General features: G+C 36.3%; 1 protein-coding gene across 2 annotated transcripts in view; it reads right to left on the bottom strand.

Annotated features, from left to right (window-relative positions):
• LOC129791918 (DNA-binding protein D-ETS-3) overlaps positions 1 to 12,036 on the bottom strand; it is a 34,142-nt gene extending 22,106 nt beyond the window's left edge. For both annotated transcript variants that reach the window (XM_055830546.1, XM_055830547.1), the window contains exons 1-3: positions 11,131 to 12,036; positions 10,859 to 11,055; positions 5,465 to 5,527 (exon numbers count right to left, since the gene is read on the bottom strand). In XM_055830546.1, coding sequence (XP_055686521.1) covers positions 5,465 to 5,527; positions 10,859 to 11,055; positions 11,131 to 11,342 — 472 coding nt within the window. In that variant the 5' untranslated portion in view covers positions 11,343 to 12,036. The remainder of the gene's footprint in view (positions 1 to 5,464; positions 5,528 to 10,858; positions 11,056 to 11,130) is intronic.
• Between the last annotated feature and the right edge of the window lie 402 nt (positions 12,037 to 12,438).

Genomic DNA, 12,438 nt, shown 5'->3' with positions numbered 1-12,438 from the left:
AGTTCAAATTTTTCACATAAATAACTAAAGACGTTGCGGTAAAAATTATGAGGAATCTCCAAAAATTCTTTCGTATAGAATTTTGGTTTATTTCGAACATTTAAGAGCTTTTTCACTAAATACTTAAGCTTTCCATTTATAAATTCAAAAATGCTCATAATTTCTCAGAATTACGTAAAAAGAGGCAAAATTTGGTTTTAGCATGTCCTATTCAGCATGTCCTTCTATTTATGTATGTGCAGGGAATTGACAAAACATTGTGTTAGAGTACAACCCCATAAAAAACATCCAAACTTTCCACCTAAAAACCCCCAAAGAAGGACAGCAGAGATTGGGGTTGGAGATTGTTGAAGAAAATATTCAAAGTTTGAGCCATTTGAGAAAATTTCTTCTACGGCAAGAGGGTGGTTCGTTGTGTTATGTAAGATGGCAATTTGGAAGGCATTTTTCCAAACTCAATGGCAAATCCCGAAAGAAATGGTCCTATTTTTGCAATTGCAAATTATTGTAGAAAAATCCTCCCACTGAATTTATATGTATTTTGTATAAAAATGGCAAAATAAGATGTGCTGTGGAGGGTTGTTTGGGGAGGCAAAAAATGCTGAAATTAAATGTTGTGTAAAATTGCGAGGGTGACTTTTGGCATTTTTGGAGGAGATACACGATGTGTGCGAATGAGAGGGGATGAAGTCAATAAATATAAATATTTTGGGTGTTCGCATATTCCCACAGTTTGAGCTTTTATTGTATCTTCGCATTGAGGCCCGCTCTTCGTCCATCCACCCTAGATGGTGACTTTTGGCCTTTTTTTTCGGGGTCATGGGGTGGAGGAAGTACAGGCACCGAGCCGTGTCGACCAGAAGAATGGTCGTGATTTATTTCAAGCACTTTCACATGATGTGCATTTGAGTAAGTGAACCCCGTGGGTGAGAAATGGAATCTCTCTACGTTTGCCGACACTTAATTATTCTCCCTGCAAAATGATCATTGCCTTCACAACCCCTCGCCAAAAATTGATCGCTTAGGGTGAGAGTATTCTCTCTCTGTCCTCTAATGCTGATCGCGTGGCAAATTGATGAATGGCCGCTGAAGAGGACAACCAGGAAAAATATTCCGAGAGGGGTTTATGGGATTTCTAGTGCAAAGACCTATTTGTTTCTTCATTCAAATAATATTCATTAAGATGGAGGCGCCTGGTTGTCAAAGGATTATACGTGAAAGTCTGAGCTTTTTGAATAAAAAACTTTATTATTGAGATTACAGTGGCGCCTGGTTAAAATAAATGTTAGTATTTAACTGTAAGTATACAGCAATGGAGGCGCCTGGTAATCCCTCAAAATTTATTTATTTTCTCTATAAAAAAATTAACAGAAAATATTTTTCAAATAAAATTGATGAACCCCTCGAAGAAAACTATATATGTATGTATGTATTTCTTCCCAGCAATATTCAATGAAGTGAACCACGGAGGGTGCTGCTGATAATTTTTCTCCGTTAGTGAGTTTCCCGTAGACAGATAGAATATGTCGAGTGTCTGATTTGTATTTGATTCTTCTCCTGTGTGTAGAGAGAGAAAGGAGATGAATCTTCCTTTTAGCCCTGGAGGAGGGTTGTGGAATTATTCGCACTTAATCCCGCATTACATTCAAGCGATATAGACACACTTGTTGATGGAAGCCAATTGACTGGTTGTACGACCAACTGACGCAATCCGTCTGTGTACACACATTTGGGATATTAAGCAATTGCAAATAGGATTAACTTTTAGCATTTCAAGTGTGTGGCATATCCTTTGCGCGCGTTCTGTGCGAGGGTGCGGTGCAGACTCCGCTTCAACCCATTTCTGTGCACCGATTGCACAACAATTGAGGCACTAAATCGATGACAATGGGTGGTCCTATATAGGCTCCCGACTGTGCGTCCTCGCCATCCCGTGAGAATCCCATGGACAACCAAATACATTGAGCAAAAAAAAATTGCTACTAGTTGCTGCGCTAGAATTTGCTTTTTTTGATTTATCGAAGGGGTGTGGATGTGAGAAAAAAAATTGTGTGACAAATATTGCACCTCCGAGATATTTATTGTGTCGGAAAAAGAGTCATTGAACAATCAATAAAAATCACTATATGAATAACTATTCAGAGAAATTATCATACCATTGAGGGTAGTTTCCCAGAAAAAAAGGGAGGGAGGGAGGTAGTGTTTGAGTCAAACTAAAAAAAAAGTTTAAGGGTGAGGGAGCATAAATTACAACTGAGACAGAGAAAAATTAATAAATTCATTTTCGTTTCACTTCATAGTCTTTCCGAGATTGCAGTTAAAGTCTCGGTGAAGGGTTGAAGTTTGCATGAAATTTATTTTGAAGTTTATTGCAGTGAAAGTTTCAATTAAATTAATGTTAAATTAATTGTTAAATGCCCACGTGAAACATTGAAACATGAGCTCTTTTTATCACGATATTTATTGTCTAGATGCCTGCAGAGGACTTATCTCAGTCAGAACGTCTTCTTCGGCCTCTTTTGCGTGAATTTGATGCATTTGTAACTTGGAAAAACAATCTAATTCATTAATAATTGGAAAAATAAAATGTTTCACGTTTGGGTTAGCGTATGACCCAAAAAACGCGAAAGGGTTAAGTTTATCCTTAACCCTGTACCTGATGAAGGTGTGCATGAAGACTTTATTTTCAATTTTCAATTCCTTCAATTTCTTCTCCCCCCAAATTCACCCCCTATCCACGTCTTTACATATTTTACTCTCTCAGTTTTACACACTAATAATTATTTTATGAAATGAAATTTTCGAAAAATTCTGAAATTTTCAAAATTTCCCAAAAACCCATTTTGAAATATTTGAGTGTTCTTTTAGCACGAATAATGTTGAAAAAAAAGTGAGCAAGACTTTTTACACTCCTCGCAATTCATATCAACACATCTCAATGGTTTCAGGCGTACGCCAATTTATGCCTTATTCACTTCTATGCCACTAAAAGGGGACCCTCTGTGACTTCCACGAGGTCCAACATGCAAAATTATATATATTGGTAGGGCTGGAAGAGGGTGCAATACTGACAATCAACACTGCACCCCCTACATTGCTAGAACAGGGAGCGCAGTATGTGCATATTGTTGCTGTCGCTGCACGTGACCCATAATGACGTATGAATGACTGCACGCGTGCAGTCGCCACGTGTGAAAAAATATTAAGTTTTTGTTTTTTAAAGTATTTGATTGTTTAATCGCGAGTGAAGGCATAACAAGAGGAAAATAAATTGCATGTTCATGTTGCAATACTATTTTGGCAAAATATCACCTTACTGGGAGGGAAAGAAATTTTCCAGCTCTGGGAAATTTTCATTTGTAAAAATGAAGCCTTAATCCCCCTGTGTGCTAAGTCATAATGTATGTGGGTGGAGATGGGGAGGCGTCAGATTTGTGGATTATTGTATGCCGGAGGCAGTGCAATAAAGATTTTCGAGGTGTATCCCCCAACTTAGAGGTGGGTGGGATTGATATCATATATGTAGCCATAGTGGCATGGAATTTACAAATGGAATATTATGAGGAATGACTCGCGCATTCTCCTTGCAACTGGGGTATATATGATGTATGTATCAGTACCGGAAGTACTTGCGAAGTTGCTACCATGACTACCATATCGATTGCCGAAACCAGCGAGGCGGAAGTTGTTGGATAAGAGAGAATATTTATCGATTTTTGGGGGTTTGTGTGCAGAAGTACTACAAAATACACGGGGTTGAAGCTTTTTCAGAAGGGCTAGCCACCCACAATCCCTTTCTCATTTTAATGGAGGCTTATAGGGGAGCTTTTGTGTGTTTTTGCTAAAATGCGAACGGAAAACACGGTAATTGGGCATTTTGCATTTGGAAGAGGGGCCGGCACTGTTAATCCCCCGAAATGGAGTCATAAAAGCGCAACAGAGGAGGGAAAATTTTTGGAGGGTTGATTTTCACATGGGATTACACACAGATGGTGCCCTCTTGCGTAAGCTTTCAGTACAATGAGAATTTTCCGCATGAATTTTCTTCCCTCTAGCAAGCTTTTCCCCGCATTGTCATCGATAATGCAGAAAATGTGTCTCTGCTTTGGTATTTTCCAACAAAATCCACCCTCATTTCAACAAGGATTGGGCATTGTTAAAAAATCAAATTATGTCCTATCGGTTTTGGATACAAATAGGGGGTGTATTGCGTAAAAATCAAGGGGTGTTTACCTGACGAATATTTTGGTAATTATGGCGAATCAATAGAATATTTAAGAAGATCTGAATATTCTAATTCACCATAAAATTCCTTTGATAAAAGCCAAATAACACAAAACCAAATAAAAAAAACTTAACCCTTTTCGGCTTGAATTTACTACTTTCTAGTCTTTAATTTTAGTCCTTTTTAGGCTTTAATTGAATAGTTTTTTAAGCTTTTTGAGGCTGAAGACTCTGCTTTTTAGGGCTGTAAACCAAATAATACTTTTAGATTTTAATTTCCCACGTTTTCGGTGAATGTACACGGTTTTGGGTTAAATTTACTACTTTTCGGCTTAAATTTACTACCTTTTGTCCTCTATCGGTTTGAATTCACAGCTTTTTGTCCTTTCTAGACATGAATTAAATATTTTTTAAGCTTTTGTTCCTCAATCTGTGCCGCTTTAGGTCTGAAATAAACATTTTTATCCTTAAATTTAGCCTTTTTTAGGCTTGAATTTAGCATGTTTCGGGTTAAATTTACTACTCGGTTTAAATTTAGTCCTTTAAATGCTTAAATTTAATATTTTTCAGACTTCTGCTCCTAAGCCATTTTGAGGCTAAAAACCAATATTTTGATTTCTTTGGCAAATCATTCGAATATTAACGAATAATCCGAATATTTCCAAAGATACGAATAATTTTATTCAGATAAACACCCCTTGGTAAAAATTCTGTGATAAGGAATGAATTTTTACGAATAAATTTTAAATAAAAAACTCATGCCATGAAGAAAACGTTTAAAATTGTGAAAATTCAGACTTTTCTTTTAAAAGATATTTTCTCTATTTTATAGAAAGTCAAATTCAAATAATTTTCCGATTGAAACTCATTCATATTAAATGACAAATAAATAACATATTTTGAAGTAAAAGTAATTAGAGTAATTACAGTTCATCAAATTTTGAACACTCTCAAATCATTCATCTTAATGTTCATCAAACACTTTCTTAATGTTTGGAGGAAAATCATTTATTATAATTATTGCCACGCACGGCAATGATTTATAGCTCTTTGACTTTGAATTTTTGGTTCACAGCGAGGGGTGAAAGTATGTATAAACCGCCGTAGAGTAAAATTTCCCATGAAAAGGGATTAAAATGCGATTTAAGGTTGAAACTCTAAAGGTAAGAGGGAAAAAAGGGTGGCGGCTATGGAAATTGTTATATAGCAATCAATATAATGTATACATAGAGTAATTTACCTGTATTGCATTTAACATTTCTCACATCATCCTGTGTTGGGAGGTTTAGACTTTTCTCATGCCCTGAAAGATGGGAAGAAAGAGAGAAAAACAAGATAAAATTATCTATTTGGGCAGAGAGTTGGAAAAATTGGCCCTATTGAGAGGCATTGAGAATAGTTGATGACAGTGCGGAAAAAAAAGAGAGAGAGATTGGAAACTAAAGGCCAATATTTATGTACACAATTCACGCCAATTAAGCAATTTGAAAAGGTCACCACCCCATCGATATATCGCGCATTGCAGTGGAAACCTCTTCTCTCATCCCCTTCCCTCTCTACTTGCTCGCTACCCCCGACGAACAATACCAGGCTATGGTTGAGTTTTTATTTCCCATTTTCTTCCTCCCTTTTCATCCTATGCGCCATTCCCATTGAACCCGTCGTCCTCGCAATTGATAGTTTGGTGTACGATTACGTTATAAATTATTGTTGTGAGCGAGGTGGCGCACGGTTGAGCATTTTTCGGGAGAACAATCGACGGTATGGCCATTGAGAGAGTGAGCCAACGTTCGTGCTGATGATACTTTGTATTTATTATTTATTGTTATCCCAGCAATGCCATGTTTGTACTTCTTTCCCACATAATTTCGCATCTAATGGAGATGCTGCTGATTCCCTTGCCGTTCGAGTGGTGTGACGAATCCCATAAGCGTGCCACCGTAAAGTCTCTAATTAAGTGGATGATTCAGTAATCTACTGTGAATGGTAGCTCTCGTAAAAAAAGGGCAATTTAGTCCTTGAAAAAAGCACTCAATTAGAAAAGGATTTATGTTAACTCTTTGTATCTCCTTAAACATTATTTTAAGGACTTGGCAGCATAAATTGTGATTCAAAGTTAATTTATCATTTAATTCGATTAGTTTTCTTTTCAATTTTTTCTTCTTTTTCTCCTTAGAACATGTATCTTAGAAAGCAAAAAATAAATTTGAGGTAAAATTAGAAATAAAATTAGCACCTTACAAAGAACCTTAAACATCCTTGAAGATCCTTTAAAAAAGTTAATGCCAAACGAACGACAACGAGAGATAATGTGTGATGTTAATGATGATTCGCTGGGGGGTGCAAAGGAGGTCGATGATGGAGTTGTGGCTGAAAAATCATTGCCACCTGTAACCATGGAAACTCCATCTTTGAATCCATCCCCCATGCGAATTACCCTTCCCGGGCCAAAGAAGGGTGTTTTGCGCAATGAGCTATGCTCACAGACTAGCATTCCCTACCTCCCCCACACGTAGAACTTTTCGTACAACATTAACGGTGAAGACTGGTAAAATATATAGGAAAGCTTTTAGGGGATACCTGCAGCATAAGGAAATATATAGGGGAGACCGGGGTAAAAAAAAGTCATTTTCGAATTTTCAAATGCCAATTTCTCCGAAGTTATTAATCGGAAAAATCGGAAAAAATTCTGGTGGAAAGCCCTACCAACCTATAATTTTTGACAGTAATTTTGAGGTTATGTGATCAGTACTTTGGGAGTTAAAAAAGAAAATAAATTTTTGGCCCATTTCCCAAACTTTTGCGTATTGGGAAAAACGCGTTTTCCGATACTTTTCCCTTAGTAATTTTCCAGACTGATAATTTTTCTCACTAGCTGGGTTAGTGCAGAAAACGTTGCCAAGGTGTATTTTTCAATAACTTTTAATGATTTTTCTGAACAATTATTTGAATCAAAACATACCCCTTGGGGTAGATCGGGTCAACCCATGTAAATCATATGGGAGTTCGAAATTTTCGACATATTTTCTATCCATTTGTTGCAAAATTGAGAAAATCGCAAAATTCTTTGTTTTAGTGCGTATAAAAGTGAAATTCCTTGTCGCGGATCAAAAGGTGAGAAGTTTAGCTATAAACTACTATCAATCTCTCAGGTGGAAAATCATTGGAAATGTCGGAAAATTCGACCGACTTTATTTAGCCAACTGGTGACTATATTTACCCGCCGCGTTTAAAAAAAGTCAGAAGCGGAAGAGTTTAGGAAAAGCTCGAAAACTCATATTTCCCGTGGAGATAGAGAAAAATGGTCTGAGACAAAGTTGTAGGCCAGGAAATTTCCTATAAGAATGACCTATCGAGGAAATTTTCTTGTCCTTGGGGAATCCTGCAGATAAGGATTTATGCAAATTGACTTTTTTTACCCCGGTCTCCCCTAGAGCTTTTTCCATAAAAAATAACCGCGTTTAATATGTTTAATAAAGCAAAATGTTTGCTATATTCAGTACTTTTGTTCTTGATTTGAAATTTTAATTGAGGTAAAATTAAAAAAAAATCAAAATGCTTTAATTTAGAAAGCTTTCTTAGAGATATTTTTTAAAATATATTTTTTAATTAATTCAATAATTTTAGAAATGAATTATTTGATTTGATAGTGAAAAAATTTAATAAACAGTTTTATTAAATTTCTTAATCTTGTTTAGATCTAAATAATAGATTTTAAGGCAAATTAAAGGAAATATAAAAAGCTGCATTAACTAACGCGCAATAAAAAATCAACTCAATTCAATTCTAAAGCGAATAGAAATTGTGAAAATAATGTAAAATGAAGTAGGAATGAAATAAAGAATTATTATTGTTATTAAAAACCAAAAAAGAAATTAATTTTTAAGAGATATTTAAGGAATAATGTGCGAAAAATTCCCCTAATTGTTTTCATTTAAATAACATTCAATTTAAAAGTTTTAAAATTACTTCTCAAAAGATCTTATTTTAGATTCTTTCTCTGTAAATTATTTTCTTTTATCCCGAAGTTCTGTATAATATTAATTTAATCAATCTTTAAAAATTGATTATCTTTATCTTTAAGTTTCAACATCTATCATTAAAAATTCTTTTTTGTTTCATATTAAAAACTTTTTATCCCAACCATGTTGTTTTGAGTAAATAGAAACGAAAATATTTCCCCTTAAATCAATCGATATGATTAATTCTAAAATATGTTGGGGCATAAACAAGCTCTCGGGGTGTCTAATTAAAAGTTCTAAGCTGTAATTAGCATCCACTTTAGAAAGTTCAACAGAAAACATTTGAGAAAAGTTTTATAACTCGTGCGAAGAATTTTGTATAAATTAACAATTTCCACCTATTAGAATCCTCAGTCTGTTTTTCAGTGCTATCAGATATTTCATTATCTCAGGGGAGAAGAAGTGATTGATAAGGAAGAAAAAAAATGGTGGAGCTGCATTTGAAGGAAGGTCTTCTGAATATAACAAAATTAATTTTCTTCACAATGCATCTAATTACGTTCAAGACACCAATTACGGCTAAATATAAGATAATCCGAAGGACAATTTCTCCCTTAATTATCTTCATCAATATTATCTTTATTTTAAATCAACTTGTAGCTACATCGAAGGCAAATGAACTTCTCAACTTTTTCATTGGAATGCTAACAATTGCAGCAGTTACAAATGTTTTCTGCAAACTCGTCACAGTGTCGTACTTTGAGGAAGACATTGAGGAACTTTTCTATTGGATTGAGAACTTCTACCTTGATTATTCGGCAACACTCTTGGCGGAATTTAAAAGCAAATATCTCGCGAGAACTCTGCCATATCTCAAACTTTACATAAAGTATATAAATTTTTCTTCTTCCCCCACCACCTCCTCCTCGTTTATTTCTCTCAAACGGAAATAGCATAGAAATGTATTTCTCCCATTTCAGGATGTGCATCGTTTTTGTGTGTGGTTTCTTCATCTACGCAATTATCTCGTACACCATCAATGACATCCTTGTCATGAGGGTGCCCTACGCCTCGAAAGGAGCCACCGTATTCATGCAACAAGCAATTCACTTTGGCTACATTTTCTTCTACGGCATCCCAATTCTCTGCTTCACCAGTACAGGATTAATCTTCATTGGTATCCTCAGGCTCTTCAATGAGTGCGTTGAGAAGTTTGAGAATACCGACGTCCCTGAGAATGAATCAGTACTCCTTCTGTACAAACTACACCTCGAGATTCATGAAAAATTCGTAATTTACGAGAAAATCTTCTCGTACTGCTTATTCTTTGACATGACCCTCCATGGGGGTGCAATGATAATTGTTCTCCTTATCATACACCTCTTCCCGGGACTCTATGTCTTCTACTACAGTTTCTCCGTCATGTGCTTTCAAGTTTTCATCTACTGTGGCTTTGGGCAGTTTATTCTGTCCGAAACGGAGGGAATTCAAATTAATCTCTACCTTACCAAGTGGTACGAAAAGCCCCTAAATACGCAGAAAACTCTTCTACTCATGATGACGATGGCCTCGAGACCATTTGGCTTGAAAGCTGGTGGGATGTATCATATAAATTTTATGTTTTTCATTGATATTCTTAAAGTTTGCTTCACATACTACGCTATTATCTATGCTCTCTTGTAAGTCCGTTAAAGGGAAAATTTTTAACCGACTTTATATTGATAAACATGAATGTAAGTAAATAGAAATTTATGTACCGTCAATTGGGGTGAAATTGAATTGAAATAATATAAAGAATATTAAAAGAAAATTAATAAATTGTCTGTAAGAATAATATTAAAAATTATCTGGAATTGTTAATTGTTTTAATTACTAGAAATAATAATTTTGTGGGTTAGAAAAATGGAAAGAAAATTAGAAAAAAGCTCCCAGTTTAATATTCGTCTTCGTATATTTTGATACTGATTTTTAAAAGAAAAAGAAAAAAGAGTTCAAAGATTTTTTGTTTAATATTCCTAAAATGTGCTTGAAATTAACGAAGTCAGGCTTAGTCTATTTCTTAAGTTAGGCTGAAATTTTCTTAAACTGATTTTACGTTATAGGCTTTTATAAGGTCTAAATGTTAGCTAGATTGAATCGTGGTCGAATTTCTAGCTTAGAAAACCATAAATTTAAAAAAAAAAGTTAGGTATAACCTAACGAAGTTAGGCCTATCTTAAATAATTTAGGTATAGCTTAAAAAATTTAGACTTAGCTTGGAAGATTTTGGATTAGTTTGAAAAATATAAGCCTTGTTCAAGAAAACTTAAACATAGCCTGAAAAACTGGACCGGGGTTAAAAATTTAAGCTGTAATTGATAGTTAATTTCGTCCCATCAAGGGTTACATTGTAAAAACGGCTAAGTCGGTTCGGAGCTCATACAAAGTTATCCGGTTTTACAATGTCCATCGCTTTATTTTAATTAATCCTCAAAAATATTCTTATTTAAAATAACTTCTGAATTTTTAAGTTTTATTTTTTATGGATGCTCTTAGTTCTAAATCAGAATTTAATTTATTCTCTCACCAAAGAAAAAAAAACAATATTTCAAAATTGAAAAATAAATTTAAATTATTTAGAAAAAGAAATTCGGGAAAAATCTAATATTTTTTTTTGATCTACTGAAACTCACCTAATCTAATCTTGCTGATTTCGGACACATCATTAAGGGAATCCACCATTGATGTTGAGGAAGCTGTAGTTGTACTGGAAGAGATTAAGTCATTCCGGTGGCCATTGATTACGCCCACGACATTACATCCGGCGGCATTTCCCAGAGATACCACCGTCTCTAGGGATTCAGCAAGTCTGGGTGAGGCGTAGATATCGCTACAGAGAGATTCGGCGTAGGGAATTCACTTTAAGGATTTTTACACTTTATTAATTTAAAAAAAAAAATTTTACCTGAAAGCTCCCGTTGTGCCGAGGAAGGTACGATCCTGTAGGGCTGCCTTGGCCTTTTCCACACTCTGTTTTAGTTGCTCGAATGTGGATTGGTGGAAACGATAGGATGCCCAATCGGGTGAACACTGTGGCACCCCAAGGCAATCTTCGGACTTCACTTGGGGCCTCTTGAGATCCAGGGCTGTCTGGTATGAGCACGAGCTCTCGTACATGATGGCCGGAGTCCTTTGGCGGGGATAATTGCTTCCAAACGTGTGAAGCACGATAGCACGGGTAATTAAACTCCTGCAAATGCGGGGGAGCTCTGTTTTCTTTTTTTTTCTTCCTTCAAACGGACACTTTTTTCTCCACGATAAATGCGTACAAATTTATGTGCATGTTAAGCAAAAAATGGGATCCGGTAGGTTAGCTCCTTTTTCTCTCGTTCTTTTTTGCACTCACGCCGGTGGGTCAATTTTCGTGTGTCTCTCAGGGGGGTGTGAAGGATATATGGGCCTTAAAAAAACCTCTATAAATTTAATCCTAAAAGGAGGGGGTGAAAGTGCTGAAAGACACAGCGTTTGTTCTCACAACAACGTCCGAACTTTGCATTGACTTCTTCTTGGCAAGTGGTGTGAATTGAGTGAGATAATTTATAGCTCATTTCACTATAAGTGCGAACATTTTTCTTTTTACAGCGGAAAATGGGATCACAAACACTGCTGTTGCGGGTACACTTCACTTGTTGGCGATGCACGCTGTTGCAAGAACCCCGTGCGGACACTTGGTTGGAGAAAGAGAGACCCGGAAGGGAGGTTGATTCGTCAACTTGCGAAAAATTAACCTTGGACGCGTTCTTGGGTATCCGCTTGAAAATTGCAAAAGCGACCGCTACTAGCAAAATACGATCATCCCTTTGTGGGAAAATGGCTAGGAAGAAGATATGCTGGCCGCTCTTGTCTCTTCACCATCTGAGACGCCTTATTTACCTCTCCAACATACGAAGGGGGTCCCAGGACACGCCAGGGTATTTGCCACTACCCCTCAGCGTCACCATGGGGTGGCTTCTCTGCCATTTGAGAGCCATTTGCCAGGCTAAGTGCGACAAGGACCGATGATGAACTTCTGGCAACAATGTTGGCAATACACGAAGGCGGAGCCACAGCATAAAATGATGACACACAGCGAGGAGCGCGATGATGATGATGTTGAGGGTAGGAAATGATTGGAAACATGGCATTACGTACATAGCTCCTGTGTGCGGAGGGTTTGAGGTACAGCAGCGAAAGGGTGGGGACATCACAGCCCCGAATGGTAGAATTTTGCCCA

This window comes from Lutzomyia longipalpis, chromosome 3, assembly GCF_024334085.1.
Source record: "Lutzomyia longipalpis isolate SR_M1_2022 chromosome 3, ASM2433408v1".
In the NCBI taxonomy this organism is placed as follows: Eukaryota; Metazoa; Arthropoda; class Insecta; order Diptera; family Psychodidae; genus Lutzomyia; species Lutzomyia longipalpis.
The sequence above is the reverse complement of the archived record's forward strand: the minus strand, read 5'-3'. Positions and strand labels throughout refer to the sequence as shown.